General features: G+C 46.9%; 1 protein-coding gene across 8 annotated transcripts in view; it reads right to left on the bottom strand.

Annotated features, from left to right (window-relative positions):
• Positions 1-17,953, bottom strand: part of akap13b (A-kinase anchoring protein 13b) — a 97,418-nt gene that overhangs the window by 43,469 nt on the left and 35,996 nt on the right. For all 8 annotated transcript variants that reach the window (XM_014124442.3, XM_014124440.3, XM_014124441.3 and 5 more), the window contains exons 4-8: positions 16,938-17,267; positions 12,810-12,996; positions 9,618-9,813; positions 7,013-9,323; positions 3,107-3,186 (exon numbers count right to left, since the gene is read on the bottom strand). In XM_014124442.3, coding sequence (XP_013979917.3) covers positions 3,107-3,186; positions 7,013-9,323; positions 9,618-9,813; positions 12,810-12,996; positions 16,938-17,267 — 3,104 coding nt within the window. The remainder of the gene's footprint in view (positions 1-3,106; positions 3,187-7,012; positions 9,324-9,617; positions 9,814-12,809; positions 12,997-16,937; positions 17,268-17,953) is intronic.

The following is a 17,953-nucleotide window of genomic DNA, read 5'->3' as shown; positions in this document are numbered from 1 at the left end:
GGCATCTGCTTTCACTCTCACTGGCTGGCACTGGCAGATATTTGTTTCAGGTGGAAGAGCAGTGAGCGGAGCAGGCCCCGGCATGGACCTTCAACAGCTGCTAATAGGAAGACATGAATGAGTCCTGCACTGCACCCAATCTTAAGCTGTCTCATAGTCAATCAATCAATTGTATTTATTTCTAAAGCCCTTTTTTTTACATCAGCAGATGTCACAAAGTGCTGTACAGAAACCCAGCCTAAAACAACAAACAGCAAGCAATGCAGATGTAGAATCCCGGTGGCTAGGACAAACTCCCTAGAAAGGCCAGAACTCAAGGAAGAAACCTAGAGAGGAACCAGGCTATGAGGGGTGGCCAGTCCTCTTCTGGCTGTGCCGGGTGGAGATTATAACAGAACATGGCCAAGATGTTCAAATGTTCATAGATGACCAGTAGGGTCAGATAATATTAATCCCAGTGGTTGTAGAGGGTGCAACAGGTCAGCACCTCAGGAGTAAATGTCAGTTGGCTTTTCATAGCAAGTTACTGTATACATCATGTCTACAAACTCTGTTTCGATTTTCTAACTGACATTAAAAATCAGGGGTACCCTGATCCTCGTACTAAGCGTTGTGGTACCCACAGCGTTGGTTACATCTGAGTCTGATAGACATTCAGAGTACACTACTTTTCCTCTTAATTCTCTAACTGGAACTAGACTCAGTACGTTGAAAAAGATCTTCATAGAAGAGTTTTGAAACATTCTTCTCCTCTGAGACTATGTGGTTTACGTGGCACAGACTTTTGGCTGTCTGGCTGGCTGTTGTGTTTTACCTGGTGAGCTTCTTATAAGACAGTCCTCCAGAGTTACAGTGTAATTCCTCTCAAAGGCTAACAATGTAGTACAGAGGGAGTCTGGCCAAGAGAGAGCTGTGACAGTGGCCCTGTCTACATGCCACTCTCCAGATAAGCAGCACAGCTTAGCCACATTCACAAGAGGGGGGTGAATTGCAGAACTAAATCACCGCTGAACCAATACACCTAATCCTTCTTGCATGAAGACAATTATCATACCAGAAGAAAGTTGCCTGCAAATTGCGGCGTGATCGCAACAGAGATATGACATGGCTGAAGCACAGTATGACATCATCTCAGTCACATAGGCCATGTGGACTATGCTGACAATTCCGCACCACACAAAACAACCCAAGAAAGTCATAGAGAATCACAAAGAAAATTACAGAGGATGCCTGCCCACAACTGCACGGTCAGTCCCTCACCATAACATGAGACCTATTAAACAATAGAAGGTCACCTTTCAGAACCAGGTAGTCAGAAACAGAGAATGACAACGGTAGGAAACAATATGGCTTCCCATAGGAAAAGGTGTGCTTCTAGAGCTGCGTGGGAGGGCAGTGCCCTGACCTGCTGGTGTGGATGTCTCCTGCTGCTAATCAGACACTTCCTTCCTTCCTCTCTGCCTTCACACTGCTTCTGCAGCTACTGTCAGTGGGACTGTGTTATCTCTGCCTCCCTCTCTACGGCTTGTTTCTCACCCCTCATATCACTCCTCTCAGGGGAGAGAAGATACGGTGAGGTCATCTTTTATTTCTCTCCTCCTGGTTAAACAAGGTAGGGCGCACGCGCACAGACACACACACACACGCGCACAGACACACACACACACACACACACACACACACACACACACACACACACACACACACACACACACGGTGAACCACGTGGCCACAGATTTCACATATCTGCCCACCTGACCTTTAGAAGGAAGAGTTCAGCTCGTCAGGCCGAGAAGTGCGTCATGTTTGTACGGACTTTCCCAAAAGTGAACGCTAACAACATGAAAAAAAAGGGTTTATTTAGTGAGGTCAGGTGGGAATGCTTGGCATGGAACAGCGATGAGATAATCGCTTCCCAGAAACAAATGATCTCCCAGTCATGAAAAATGTTACATTAATCAGACTATATGTGACTTCAACTGATTTGTGGGGACAGGAGTCAGAGTTTTACTTATGTTCCAAATCATTAGAGTACCAAGAGTTTTTCGATCTGTAAATTGATAAAAACATGATATAATGATAATAATGATCATTGACTAGATGTATTACTGCCATTACGCTGCTGTTCATTGATTACGCTTTTACATTTAGTATCTATTTATTTATTCTGCTACTGGTCACTATTACTCCTGTTTACATCTACACTACTCAAAAGTTTGGGGTCACTTAGAAATGTCCTTGTTTTTGAAAGAAAAGCAATTTTTTTGTCCATTAAAATAACATCAAATTGATCAGAAATGCAGTGTAGACATTGTTAATGTTGTAAATTACTATTGTAGCTGGAAACGGCAGATTTTGAATGTACATAGGCGTACAGAGGCCCATTATCAGCAACCATCACTCCTGTGTTCCAATGGCACGTTGTGTTAGCTAATCCAAGTTAATCATTTTAAAAGACTAATTGATCATTAGAAAACCATTTTGCAATTATGTTAGCACAGCTGAAAACTGTAATGCTGATTAAAGAAGCAATAAAACTGGCCTTCTTGAGACTAGTAGAGTATCTGGAGCATCAGCATTTGTGGGTTTGATTGCAGGCTCAAAATGGCCAGAAACAAATAACTTTCTTCTGAAACTCGTCAGTCTGTTCTTGTTCTGAGAAATGAAGGTTATTCCATGTGAGAAATTGCCAAGAAACTGAAGATCTCGTACAACACTGTATACTACTCCCTTCACAGAACAGCGCAAACTGTCTCTAGCCAGAATAGAAAGAGGAGTGGGTGGCCCCGGTGCACAACTGAGCAAGAGGACAAGTACATTAGAGTGTCTAGTTTGAGAAACAGACGCTTCACAAGTCCTCAACTGGCAGCTTTGAGACTGTTGTTTTACGGGTACTATTTAATGGAGCTGCCAGTTGAGGACTTGTGAGGCGTCTGTTTATTTATGTATTTATTTTTTTATGTTTTCTATATTTTCTATTATTGTCTATATTATTATTACTATCACTGCATTGTTGGCAATGAGCTCTCAAAGTATCAACTTCACTGTACTGTTTTCCACGTGTGCATGTGGCGAATAAACTTTGAAACTTGAAACGTTAACTCACCAGTGTAGAGTCTTCCGTGTATGAGAGAGATTCCTTCTTTCCCTTCTCTTTTCCCTGGGCTGGACAGACCGTGTCTTTGTCTGGGGAGAGATACAGTATGACACAGGTATGACACATGTATGACACAGACAAATACGGAACCTGACCCTTTGACCCTATGAACAAACTAACACAGTATCCTCTCCGTAAATGAAAACTTAATTTCAACTCAAGTTCAAAATATGAACTCAAAATAATGAATCATACCAGTAGTATCTAATGTATAAACAGCATATGCCTTGCAGCCGTTTGAAAAGCAACAATAAACAAGCTGTCATGCATGAAGAGAGGACAATGATCTCTATTTGGGGCGGCGGGGTAGCCTAGTTGTTAGAGTGTTGGGCTTGTAACCGAAAGGTTGCAAGTTCAAATCCCTGAGCTGACAAGGTACAAATCTGTTGTTCTGCCCCTGAACAAGGCAGTGTTCCTAGGCTGTCATTGAAAATAATAATTTGTTCTTAACTGACTTGCCTAGTTAAATAAAGGTAAAACAAATATTTATACTACATCAGTGTAGAATCAGAGGATCTATTCTGTTCCATATTCCAATCCAGACAGGAAAAGGCCTGGGTGTAGCCATGTGCTCACAGACTGCCAAGATAGGGAAGGCTCTGAGTGGAAGGATACCTTTATTTTCAGAGCCTACTGTAAGGTCTGGTGAGATCATTGTACTGCTGCTTGGATACGTGAATACACACACACACAGCCCCATTCACAATCACACAGCTCTCTAGATGACTGACATGGAGCCTTTGACCTTTTCAGACTGACTCAGGGACGAGAGGCCAGAGATAGGCTTGGGTGGTGTACCATATATACCGTATACCGGGGTATTTGGAAATAGCCACAGGATGGTTTTTCAATACCGTTAAAACAATTTCTCTGAAGTGTTTGAATAAATTCAAATATTTAAAACTACTGTACTTAAAGTAAATTCCTTCAGTCAACTTGTTCTATAGGTTAGGAGATAAAGAAGATCGCAATCTTAATTTAAATCTGCCACATAATCTTTCATTATGAAGTTTACCGGTAATCCCCAGTCATGTGGTGTTTCTTTATAAGCACACGAGAGACCGGAGCCTTGTTAGTCACTCACTGTAGTGCAGCACACTCAGGTGAATTACTTACAGTATGGAATTCACAACTAAATGTTTGCCAGCTATATATCTTATAACTATTAAGTTAACGGGCTAAAATGTGCTAAATGCTCTGTAGTTGTGCATTTTGTTTGCTAATTTAGTATCTAGTTAGCTATCTAGCTAAGTGGTTGGTTAGCTTCTTCCAAAGTCCTAACAGCAGAGAATCCCCTCCTGGATCAAGAGCCTTGCTGTCTAATATTTGTTTTGTGCGTGCAGTAAACTGCGAGTAGCATTTCTGAGTTCATTGTAAAACTTTATGAGTTGGGATGTCTGTCCTGCAAATAGTTTAGGTCAGAGACTGTATAAAATGTTCGCATTGCGCTCGTTAGCATTTAGTTAGCATCCTCTATGTAATGTTACATGTACTTGTTAGCATTGCTAACCTTCAGATTACAGACGCTAAGTGTTGTTTGAAAATAGCGCCCCTTGTGTTCAGTGCTGGTATTACGGAATATCCCGCTATGGCACAAGGTCGGTATGAAGGTATGACAATCTGAATACTGCCCAAGCCTAGCCAGAGAGTCTCATATAATGTTTCTCCTGAAAATCAAGCTTCTATATAATCTACTTTCTGTTTTGAGGTAAATATTCTGTGGTTCAACCTCCATAGAATGCCATGACAAATGACAGCATATCATATAGGGTGACCATATTTTAGTTTTCAAAAAAGAGGACATGTCCGGGAAAAAGAGGACGTATGGTCACCCTAGTATCAGCTGTCTCATTTGGAGTGTTTTAACTTCGACTAATTTACTTTTCACGCCATCATTCTTCCAATCAAAATACTGAATAAGCAGAGGGAATATTTTCACAGCACCGTGATTGCTCCCATTAGTAGAAACACCACAGTAAGGTATGTCTTCTAGTGCTTTCTGGGCTATGTCGACAGAATGTGGTGCTATCACAGCGTTAACAATTGCTTCGGTCTTAGTACGAGCGCTTGAACATTTTCGCGCAGTCTCGGAATCAGGGAAAGCCTTTTTTTAACAAGGCAGACGTGCAGTCCATTGATCGGTAGTTATTGTGATACTTCGTGTTGTGGAATGCAGAAACTCCCTCCGCAGCAGTAACAGCATCTTCTGTTTTACCTGCTCTCACAAAATAGTCAGTTAATTTACCTGACGAACTCTCTCCTTTAGCTGCAATTTTGTGTTTTGCGGAGCTTATGTGGGCTTCTAGGCACCTTTATTTGACACTGACACGTACGTGCCAGCTTTGCAGGTCATGCATTCTGCTTCACACGGATCCCGACCAAGACGAAAACACGGGAATTTTCTCTGTAAATCGTCTGTGAATTTACATTTGCGTTTGGGCATTTTTACGTTGTTCTGGAGCCATGTGCCACTGTTGACAAGCAAGCTGCTGCTCTGTCTCTTGGCTGTTGCCATGGTGAGGGTAATGATTGAAATGCAGTTTGACCAATGTTTGGGTAGGCCTACATGACCCACCAATGGTGGCGTGTGAGAAGGCGGGACCTAAAGAGAAAGGTCAAAGCAATGCAAAACCCCAAAAACGCACACAATGAATTGCGACTGTAGAAAGCAAAAGCCGAATCCCGGACATTTTGGTCGATTTAGAAATCCCGGCAGGACGCATTTTTTTAGGTCCAAAAAGAGGACATGTCCGGGAAAAAGAGAACGTATGGTCACCCTAGCATATCCCCTTTTAGCAACGGTAAGAGCTCAGGCATAGCTGAACTAATGGTCACATGCTGAGAGTCATACGACAGTGTGCTCACACAGAAAAGGCGGTGCAGTTAAGAAAGACGCAAAAAATGCACACCAGGCCTGAATATAGCAGCTGGGATATAAAGTAAAGGATATATAGTAAAGGGTTTATGTACATGAAAAGTGAGCTTCAGATTTTCCTCATGACCCAAATCTACTTGAATTTGAGCTTGTACTAACTAGTGCAACTGGACGATATGGAAAAAAAAAAACGATAAATTGACAATTTTTTGGCGATAATGATAAATCAACAACAGTAAACATGTCATCCCCCACGAATGATGCAGCGCCCCCCTTGGGCCAATCAGTATAATTGTGTAAATGCCGGATCTCTATGGCACCACGCGTCATTCACCTAAATTTCAACAAAATCGGCCCTGTGTTTTCTGAGATGTTGTCTGCGGCTAACATACAAACATGCTAACGTATTAACGGACGGAGAGAGATCCACAATCCCCTAACCAATTTCCTTGTGGGGGAAAAAAAACTCGAACAACAGTAGCTGCTTTTGAAAATGGTAATTTTCCCACAATTGCATTTTGAGTAACGGTCATATGCTTGTGCTTCTCCCCTCCTCTGAGCGCTGAGAGTGGCTCCCTCACACAGCAGCCGACAGCTGAACTGGCACAGATACTTTCAGAGCTTGAGTCGACATAATGCATAAGCTATTACCGTTGACCAAATAATGGTTTTAGAACAATCCACAGGAGCGTTGTGTAGCGAAATCCCCGACGTAAGCGAAATACTTCGGGGAAGGCAGCTTCACAGCTCTACTAACTAGTCATCAAATCAAATCAAATCAAATTGTATTTGTCACATGCGCCAAATACAACTGTGAAATGCTTACTTATGAGTCCTTGAATGAAATTTTTCAAATAAATGGTTTCTTCTTATTCATCTATATTAATGAATATATAGGTGAGCAAAGCAAAAGCATAGCAACATCAAGCTATAAAAGGGCCATGGGCAGTTACCATTGTTTTATCATTGTGTGGCCTTACCTTTCACAGACTTATCAAGTGGTCTCAAAGCTTCAGAACACTCCGCTTTAGTATCCAGCATTCTCTCACTCACTCCATCCAGGCTGGCCAGTGTGTCTGGGGACTGCAGGCCCAAGGAAAATCCACCGTCTACTTCCACTGAGAAGCTGCGCTTCTCCTCACCCGGGCCTGTTTCACTGTCTAGCTCCGAGAGGGAAGTCAGCTCTGGACTCTGGGCCGTACCACTGTCAGAGTCACTGACTGTATGTAAATCTGCAGGTGTGGCCGGTCTCTCTGGAATGGTCTCCTGATGTGTCAGCTCTGAGGATCTCTCTGGGGAGATAGTGGAGGAGGATGTGATGACCTCATCGCTCTGTCTGTCCACAGCCCTTTCATCATGTAACAACATGTCTGTCTGAGGGTGGGAGTCTCCACACTCTCTGCTGGCTTCTACACTCTCTCCCTGGGTCAGGCTCAGGCCTGCTAGTCTGGCCTCCACTTCATTCTCGTTCCCAGGTCTGGCTTCGGATAGGTCACTGCTCTCCTCTCCTTGTAGAAGATGAGGCTCATCCTCTCCCTTTAAGGGGTTCTTGTCCATCACATCCCCCTGTAACTCTCCAGGTGAGACAATAGGACCCCCGTCCAAGGTAAGGGTCTCAGTGGCCTCAGACACAGTGACCCCTGACCTTGGTGCAGTGTCTTTGGGTCCAGTCTGATTCTCACTCTGGCCGTCAACAGCCTCCGGTACACGGCTTGCCTCCAGCATTGAGTTGGAGTTGCATTGTTCTATGTTTGCTACAGCAGCTGCTACTGCTATGGCCACCACTGCTACAGCTGTGGCTGCTATCTCCTCCCTACACGGCAGAGAGTCTGCCTCTTCTAACGATGCCCACTGTACAGACACCTTCTTCTTTGCAGGGGTCTCCTCTCCTGTGACTGTCCCCTCTTCAGACAGTTTGTCCGCGGAGCAACTATCCGATTGGACGAGTTCCTCCTCCTCACGAGAGGGTGTGAGGTCTGTGACATCATCAGAGTGCTGTGGCCCCATGGTCCACTTCTCTACGCTCGGCCTCTCTCCATCCTCAGCTGTCCTTCTGGCTGAGTCGGTGGACGCCTGTTCCTCCCATTTCTGCCCAGCCTCGTGGCCCTGGCTGTGGGCTCCGTCCTGGTTATGCTGTGGTGGTGGTACCACTACCTCCACTGTGCCCTCCGCTGTCTGATCCAGGACCTGCTCACTGGGCTCTGGTGCTGTAACGCTACTGGGTCCGTGTGAACGGCTGCTCTCGCTTTCTCCCTCTGTCATACTGGGGCTCTGCTTCATGCTGTTTGTGTCAGTCTCTCCACTTCGGCTGCTGGCTGACTCAGTGCTACCGTTAGTCTGTTGGCTGGGGTTTCCTGCCTCTCTCTTTCTCTCGTGTGTGCCGCCACAATCACCACCTCTTTCAGTCTCAGACCCCCGGGTCTGGCTGCTGTTATTGGCCAAATCCTGCTCCTCAGAATAACTCGTCACCGCTGTGGTGATTTCCTGTCTTTGTTCGGGGTCTTGTGACTGTGCAGCCTGTGCCTGATGGCGGCTCACAGCTCCTGTCATTGTCTGCAGAGTACATTCAGAGGTGGCTTCCGCGTACTCCACCTCGCCGCCATGTCCGCCGTGCTGCCCGTTCTCCACAGGAGCCCCAGCCACTATCTGAGCCCAGGGTGCTCTACAATCCATCTCCTCGATGTTGTCAGGCTCTCCCTGCCTTTCCATAGTCTTTTGAGCCCTCGTGTCCCCACAGCTGCCACTGCTGTTGCCTGTACTCCTCTCCCCAGTCTCCAAGGGCCAATGCTTGACTTCCGGGTGTTCCGTGTGTTCCTGGGACTGTGCGTGGCCCATGGCTGGCGTAACCGTCGTCGGAAAAGCAGCAGCCTTATCGCCCGTCTCAGTCTCTGCTCTCCTCTTCTCTCTCTCTTCCTTGTTCCTTTTACGGCGCCCTGCCTTGCTGCTCTGCCTGGCAGTGATTATGCCTGTCCTCTCTCTATCAGCTTCCTCCTGCTGGTTTCCACAGGACGGTGTGCTGAAAGCTTGAGTCTCACCCTCCCTCTTCCGCCGCTGTGCTGCAGCTTCACTTCTTTTATCCAACGCCTTCACAGAGTCCTTTACTGCTGCCTGAGCAGGGCCCGCCTCCCCTTCCTCTGGCTGGCCGTTCGGACAAGGCCACGCCCCTCCCGCGAGGTGGGCATGGCTGTGTTGGGGGTGTAAAGCTGTGTGCGCTGACGTGTTGATGATGTCACTGGATCCGGCTGTACTGTTTAGCTCGTCTGGTGACTGCTGCTGGAACACATGATCTCCCTACAGTACAAACAGAAACGCAGGGTGAATAATTGTCACATTAATTAAATGTCAATTACACACAGAGATCTTCACTTCTGAGTCAAGATAAGACATGCACAAAATGTTCAGAGCAAACAAAACCCACAGGTAACTTACAATAGGCTAGCTAGCTAGCCAGAAGATTTGATTCTGGGTTGTGAGATGACTTAGTGTATGAGAATACGGCAAGTAAGTCATAGTTCAAAGCAACAAAATGAGACAGCAGACAGAGTTGGAAGCAGACGGAGTTAAATGCAGAGTTCTATAGCTCACCTTGTTGTCTCTGTGTGAGCGGATGAGTTTCTGTAGCTCCTCCACCTCTCCCTGCAAGCTGGGCGGAGTTTTCCCTGGCACCGTGTCCACCGTCAGGGTGTAGGTGTTCAGTCTAGGGTGGTGCTGCAGCGCTCGGCCTCCTGGGTAACACTGCCTCTCCTCTGCCTTTATCCAGGTGTCCGGCGAGGTCTCAACCCTGCTCAACACAAACAGAACACACCTCGTCAGAGCAGAGGTAGCCAAAGCACTCAGCACTGACTCAGCATTCAGCAGCACTACCTACGCCCATATTATATCAGCTATTGTGACCCACAGGTTCATCCCCAGGGTAGGCACCGGAGACCAACCTTTCACCATTCCACCGCCGACCTCACCACCAAACTGGTCAGCTTCATTGCTACTTCTATCTCAATCAGAGAACTGGTATTTAATGAATTATTCTATGATATCGGTGGAATTGAAAAAGTAAACACCACTTCTCCCTTTCTAATCTCCTCCACCAGTGAAACCAGTTCTACTGAGTTACAAAGAGGAACAAAAAACAAAGAAAAGAGATCAAACATAGCTGTGCTAAAATTACATTTCCTGCATGGACTTATTCTAAATGCCTCTTGTAATGGCTAAATCCTGGGAGGGATTTTAGTAGTGTATTGTCCTGTTGAGCTGGCTCTGGGTGTGAGTCTCTCTCTGCCTGGGCTGAGTCATCTGTTCTACTCTCTCACAATGAGTGGAAATGACTCCAATCGACTCAGGGGTGATGATGTCACCACTGGAAAGCTCCGGTGAGAAGGACACGAAACCAAAACAATCTGATGGAATGGATGGGTAAGATCGTCCCCCTCTAGCCCCAGCCCCATGCAGCCCCTGGGACAGGAGTGCAGACCTGGGTTCAAATACTATTTCAAAACATTTCCAATACTTTATTCTGTGCTTGACTGAGCTTGCCTGGCTTAACGGACCAATAGAATAGTTCCAAAACCCTGCTCCATATCCCACTCCAATCAGGCTAGAGCAAAAACTCAATGGTTACAAATAGTATTTGAGCCTTGGTCTGCAGGAGCGATGAGATCAGAGGCTGTTCTCACCTGTCTCTTGGCGCTCGGTGCCAGCACAGGGCTGAATGGGTCTCCATGGCAACCCCCTAACATCATTCACTGGGGAATGAAAGGCAGGACACGGCACGGGGGAAGAACAGAACAGAGCCACGTTGTGGGACCTAAGCAGGGAACCTGAATGCAGCCAGGACCCAGCCTCAATCTCGGGAGCCAGGGGAGAGAGCTTTTAACAACACACAGTTGCCATGAAGATAACTGTACTATAAATGTTGGGGCTTTTTTTCCTTTGTTAATGGTATATGACCTAACCAGCTTATTCCTACAGCCAGCGGGTGGAATGTACACAACTATGCTGTTGGGATTCAGCCATGACACCTAACTGTTCTCCTGTGCCAAATAAACAGCCGGCTGTCCCTGACCTGAACTAATCCTGTCTCAGAGCATTCAACGTCAGAAGCCAGGTGACTCAATCTCTCCACTCCCAGCTTAACTCATTTCAGGAATCTTTCCACAACACTCCCGAAAACTACACCGAACAACAGCCTCCCCAACTACACCAAGCAACATTAGTGAGATAAACATGGGTTGGTGTCTATTTGACTGGTGTAACTGTTACACTCAGACGAGGAAGAGTAGGTAAGGAGAAATCTCTGGTCTAGTCTAGTGAAAACAGTTGCTTTGTTCTCCTCTGTAACACACACAGTGCCTCTGAGGAGCTCCCGCCAGTGCTGCTCTCTCTCTCTCCGACGGTGATCGGGTGTCACAGCCTCCACCAAACCAGGCCCGAAAGAGACCCGACAGAGACCGTTGACCCAGGGGACAACAAAGCAGTCTGTGTGACGCAGACAGAGAGACACGATGCGGTGTTGGGGCCTGAGAGTGTCCCTATGACCCGGTCACTACTGGTCCATGCAGGTCCAGCACATCCCTGTCTGGGACTGGTGACATCTGAACCTCAATGTCATAGAGAGAGATAAGTGACCTCTGGTGAACTCTGTAATGAGGTCAACCGTATGCGCTCAGATGGAGAACAAATCACCACTGTGTCACGGACGACACTGATGGTAAGCAGGTAAGCAAACTCGTTTGGTGAGGTGCTAGTTGAGGCTGTAGCTGGGAGCAAATTATCTCTATAATATAAACTGGAAATGCAGTTTGTATGGTAGTTCCATGAAACCACTGTTTCCCACCATCTTCACTACGACTTTTTCAGTGGTAAATCTGTCATCTGTGTTTGGGGGAAGTAACCTACTGGGGCTGCTGAGTTAACATTGGTCTAGTTTTGAAACCAAAATGTTGGCTGGCCAATTTTTTTTTTCTCGTGTTATTTTATAGCTCAGATGTGTGAGCACATGTAACCAATCCCATACAGCTGGTTCAGCCTGTGAGAACACAGAGTAGCATATGAGCTGTCATCTAACACGTTAACATTCCCTCCTGATTATAAAACGGTACAAATTTTTAAAAACGGACCTCAAATGTATGCCATCGTGAGGCGCCAGCTATGTACATTTTGTGACTTTTGTCCCAGGAAGACGACCCATACTGGTCTGGCTTGACGTACTTAACAAAGTGCATATAGCGTTGGACTCTGTGCTGACAACAGCAGTCCGGGGCGAAGCTGCAGAGTTCATACTTGGTCTGTCTGCTTGTCTCTGTGTTCCCCAAACACATTTCAACATCCCCAGCTCCTAACTAACCAGAGACGTTCCCATTCCCACGGTTACATAAAGACACCTCTCGCTGGTTTGGATCCCAAATCCTAATGAGCTCGCTTGAAATTCTTGCCTATTCATCTGCAGGAATGCAAGGGTATGTGTTAACGAAAAGGGCGACGACGAGCTACCTAACGACGTGACGACGTTGAGAGCAATTAAACGCTGTGGAGAGGGGTTGTGCATTTCATTCACAGATAACATTCTGAAAACAGAAGAATATATGATGAAAACACGGTTTCTTTAACAGGTTCTGCTTTTCTTTCACACCTCCCAGAGGTAGTAGAAATGACTGGCTAGCTAGCTTACTCCTATAGAAGCATAATAATCGTGCATCTGAAGGTTATCACTACTGTAGTAAAGGTTGTTCATATGTAGGCCCTGTGTGAAGTATATAGGATGGGACCCAGGTGAGAACTTACCCGGTGAAGAGCTGCTGTAGCTGGTCGTGGCCCCTCTTCTCTGCCACGCTGACTGGTGTAGAGCCCTGCTTGTTGGGCAGTCTGAGAGCCTCTCTGCCTCCTGGCTGCTGGAGCAGGAACAAGGCCACCTTTCGCAGCCCGCGCCGAGCCGCAAAGTGCAGGAGGGTCTCGTGTGGACCGGGCTCAGCTGGACACGACAGGGAGGGAGGGAGGGAGGGAGGGAGGTTTACACTGGGCTCAGCGACGGTCAACACTTCCAGTCCTCTCACTAGAACACGACACAAATCCAACAACACTCCAGCTTCTGCTTAATAGCCGACGTGTTTACTCTGCCACTGTGTGATCAGTAACCTGTTTGGCAGTGCAGTATGTTCACGTGTAAATCCCTAAGTGCATTTGCAGGCATGCACGGGCCGAGCGCCTCCCTCTCTCCCCTCTCCCTAACTCCTCCCACCTTTGCTATAAGCCTGAAGTGATAGCCCTGTCAGAGTCCCGCCCTCCTAACCTGTGTGACCCACCGTCCTCTCTGAGTCATGTGTCTAATAACCCCGCCCTCTATTTCCCTCTCACCCCTCCCACTTGTCAGACTGCTGAGCGTCTGCTTCAATACACACTGAACCAGCAGGAAGGTCTGACATGGAGGTGTCTTTTACTACAAACCATACAGCTACAGTTCCATTTCACTGTGGGTAATTAAGTCGTATGGAGACTTTCTCCCAACGCAAGACTACTCACAATGGTGTATTAGGAGATGATCTGCAATGTTACAGAAGGCTCTATTCTGAGAGCAGAGAGCCTTGTCGACCGGGCGGTCGCCATTACTATCCCAGCAGTACGAGGACACACAGTGGGAGGATTGTTCTAGTTTGGTTAATGAGAGGCTGGGAAAGAGACTGCCCTGGTTTCAACGGCCCACTGGGAATTCAACAAACCAATTTGGAGCCCTCATAAAAAGAGGTGTTGCACAAAAAGGAGTCCTACTAGAAACGTAACCCGGTACTGAGGAGTTGGGGATTAGGTCGTAGCGGAGCTGAGGGTGCTAATTTAACACCGTTTGCACCAGGTCTGACACCAGGAGTCTATGTTTGAAGCAGATCATTTGAATGACTGCTGCACATCAGAGCAGACCAGAGGAGAAGGTTTTCTTGTCTCATTTTCCTGTGAAATGCTGTCAGAGAAAAAGGACGTAAAAGAAGAAACACGTACTCTATTGCATCACACTGACAGACATACTCAATACAATACAAAACGTGCATACAATGGCAGGTTAGCTGGTTTGCAACATTGATGGGAAACTATCCAATGTGAAATGGAAAATCAACCCTTGTCCTGACCTCTACTAGACTCAGTTCAGTGCATCTGATTTGTAGAAACACGGAAACAATATGAGCTTGGGCCGCCATTTCCTCTCTGTCAGCCACATTCTATGGTACGATTCAGCGTATTCACTCCAACAACCACTTACAGGAGTAGGGAGAGACCATATCAAATCAGATTTTCCACCAGCGCTGGATTCTCATGGCTGCTTCTCTCCCACAAACCCTCAGTATAACTGCTACGCGAAGCGCTGGAATGCTAGCAGATCCTCTGTTGGCATTTGGAGTGTTGGCAGTCGATGTGACAAGGGATAAAATATGCCTTTAGGAGTTTTACTGCATTTTTTCATGATAATAATGGCCCTCTGTGCTTTATTTCAACCAGAATGAGTTGTTGGCTGGGGCTGGGCACTGGGGCCGGGCAGTGCCAGCAGAGCCAGTAGAGAGAGAGAGCCTCTGGACCTAAGGCCCACTAGTTCCAGGGCTCACCGCTTGTCGTCTAGGTACCCGGGACCAGCTTCAGGAAATGCCAGGGCTGGAGAAGGCATTACACAGCTGGCCCACTCAACCGTAGGGGAGAGGAATTTAACCTGGCTGCAGGATCATCATCTATTCTAACAGATACCTCCGTCCCCCCCCCCCTTTTCAAATATCAGAGAGTTTTGGAATCAAATATTATCAGGGGCCTTGGGTAACAGTGGAACTGGAGGAGATGCGAAGCACAGAGGAAATAGGCAGAGTCACATGTCCCACCTCATAAAGGACTGCAGTGCTTTCTTCTGAGTGCACGTCAGGCCCAGAACCACTTGAAACATATAAACCAGTCAATCTGACAGGTGTTTCTAGCTCGCCATACATTGTTGGCTAGTTCTGTACATTGTTGCTGGGCAGATATCTCTGCCAAATCACTGAGCTCTTACAAGCTCAATCCCTGAGCAAAAGGGACAGACGTCATTCAGATACGACAGATCCCAAAAGGTTTAATAGGATATATCTTTCACTGAGAGGCCAAGATCAAGTAGTCCTTTAAAGAGGCCGATAGGATAAAAAATCCATTAAAAAAGGCTGGGGGAGGGGCACTCTCAGTCTTTAAGCTCAGCATTCTTTGTGTTCCTCTTATCTATGCCTGACAGAGGCACATGGTAACACCACAACAGGACATCTGCTCGCCATAACAACCGTCAGTGGCTCAGCTGGGCCTCCGTCCTCCACATTCTGACAGCGTGCACGATGTGTAACTAACATTAAAGCATTAAACACATTCTGTTAGTATGCCAATCTGTCATCAGTCAAAGCAAAATACAAAGACAGTAGACGCCTAGACGCAGACATGCATAAAAAGCATGTGGGCTCTAGATTTCAGTGAGTTGGAATGAGACCGTATGTTTCAACAACAGACTACTCAAAGGGGACCTGAGGCAAAGATGACTGAACAGTCCTGCATATGGCCTGATTTAGTATTACTGTAACTATCAAATCAGCCCAGCATTTACATTCTTAATCAACTATAGACGATGGGTTAGAATTGGTAAGCAGTGGTATACGGAAAGGTCTAGTGAAAACAATGCCTCAAGGAAAACAGAAATGTCCTGTTCAAATCTGTTTCCTTCAATTTGGTGTTCCAAATGACCTGCAGGAGCCTATAGCTTTCATGATGACCTATGGGTCCTGTACTATTAAATGGCTCTATAGAGCCATACATTCCAACCGATCTTTCAAGTGGCTGAATGTGCTGCCTGTCTGTCTGGTCTGCCTCAAGTGGGTTCATGACCTCTACCGTGACTGTATGAAACTTAATTCATACAGTCTTTAATTCCCGGTGCAGAGCGAGAGAGAGCGAGAGAGAGAAAGTGAGAGAGAGAGAGAGAAAGTGAGAGAGAGAGGTAGAGAGAGAGAGGGGGGGAGAAAGAGAGGAGAGAGCACACTAACACTCTACTGACAAGAACAGGCGTACAGGCTCCAAATGTAACAAGCATCAGTCAGCTGTGACCAGAGCCCCCGACATGTATCCCAACAATCCCCTTTGAGCTCCAGAACAAGTCCCAGGCTCTGGTTAATAGACCAAATAAACACTGTTGGTTACTGCCCACTTCTTCATTGGGTGGGAATGTTTGTTTTTAGCATATCTGACATTGCGTTCCTGACTTATGACGACCCAATAGGAGCAGAAAACAGAAACACAGAGGAGGAAATAAAGTGGATCTAAACTCAGCCGGAGAGCCCAGCCAAGAACATCAGGAGGGAGGACTGGAGCTATCCCAGGGGACACTGGGGCATGATGGCAACCTCCCTCTCTCAGACAGAGCCCTTCCTCTCCTCACTAGGGCAGACCTCTCTGGTCAGACTCTCACTCCTCTCACTGGCAGGATTCCTGTGTGCCAATTAACAGAATCACTGCAGTGGGATTGAAATGTCAGAGCCCCCCCCCAAATAATAACACAAGGCAACAAAGTGACCTCTGATTGGTCGTTACCACGACCGGCTCTTTCTCCGGAGGCCGTGAGTGGCTGGAGCAGATTTTATGCCCGGGAGGCGGAGCTGGAGTATCGTTAGTGAACCACCCGGTGGGCGCGCTCTACTGCTCATTCAGTAGAACGGGAACCCGGCCAAATCATCTCTCAGCTCAGGAGGACAGGAACAAATGTTTCTCAGTCTACTTAATTACCTCACTGAGGCGTGAACCGAACACAGCAGCACATACTGTATGAAATCTACAGACACATTAAGAGCGAATAAAGCAGACCACACCGTGAGAAGCACTCACAAATAGGTGCACGGTGACGCACAAAGCTGAGGCCCTATCCCTACTCACCTATGCTGTTGTCCAGGTTGGTACCCAGGACGCTCCATCCCTGGGGCAGGGCCAGGTGTCTAAGGGCCAGGTGTCTAAGGGCCAGGTGTCTAAGGGCCAGGGAGAGGCTGTCGTCCAGCCGCTCACACTCCTGCAGCGGGATCTGGCACTCGTCCAGCAGCAGCGCCCCCTCCAGACCGTCGGCCTGCCCCGCAGCGCTCACCAGGAACTGGGCCATGTCGAAGGCCAGGTCCTGGACGAACTGGAAGCGCTCCTCAGCCACGGGATCCACGGAGCCGCCGGGCCGCGCCAAGCACAGCGTGACCTGCACCGACTCAGAGCAGTCATGGGCTAGGAAAGAGAAGGAAGAGAGAACGGGTTAATTTACTTTTTACATACAAACATGGGCTGAGGGACCTGTCTTTTACTGTACATACACATGCTTCAGACATGCTAAAATACTTTACAGTGTGAGTTTACAGTGTGAGTTTACAGCGTGAGTTTACAGCGTGAGTTTACAGTGTGTATCGGCCTAGACAGCTCAGTTGAGCCTAGAAAAAAGAGGCATAAGCTCTACTGTCCCGCTGCAATGCTGCCGTGAGATTTCTGTGACCTCTCCGGTTGCTAAGATGCTCAAGGTCCAAACATGAAACCCTCTTTGATAATGAATAGTTTAAAAAAAACACCAGTGGAATGAAAAGGAAACATTCAGCGTTTAAGTACGGGTAGAAGTGACAGAGCAGGCGAAATACCACTTAGCTTGCCCAAATAACTTGGCTGGTGTCAACAGGTTTCAGAGTGGACAAACATGAATCTACCCTCCCTCCCAGTGGACCTTTAAACAGACCATTTTAATTATATTTAAAGGTGTATTATTGAAGAAGCCTGTGAACCAACAGGTAAATATGCTATTCTCACAATCAGAGGAATATCCATTAGCTACAGGTATCACAAACAGGCGTAATAACCATCAAAACCTGTTAGCATCTATGAAAAGTGTCTAGCCTTTTACACTCGTACCCGTATACGGCTTGAAA

This window comes from Salmo salar, chromosome 10 (assembly GCF_965601325.2).
Source record: "Salmo salar chromosome 10, fSalSal1, whole genome shotgun sequence".
NCBI classification, from domain to species: Eukaryota; Metazoa; Chordata; class Actinopteri; order Salmoniformes; family Salmonidae; genus Salmo; species Salmo salar.
Note: the sequence above shows the minus strand (reverse complement) of the source record. Positions and strands in the feature narration are given on the sequence as shown.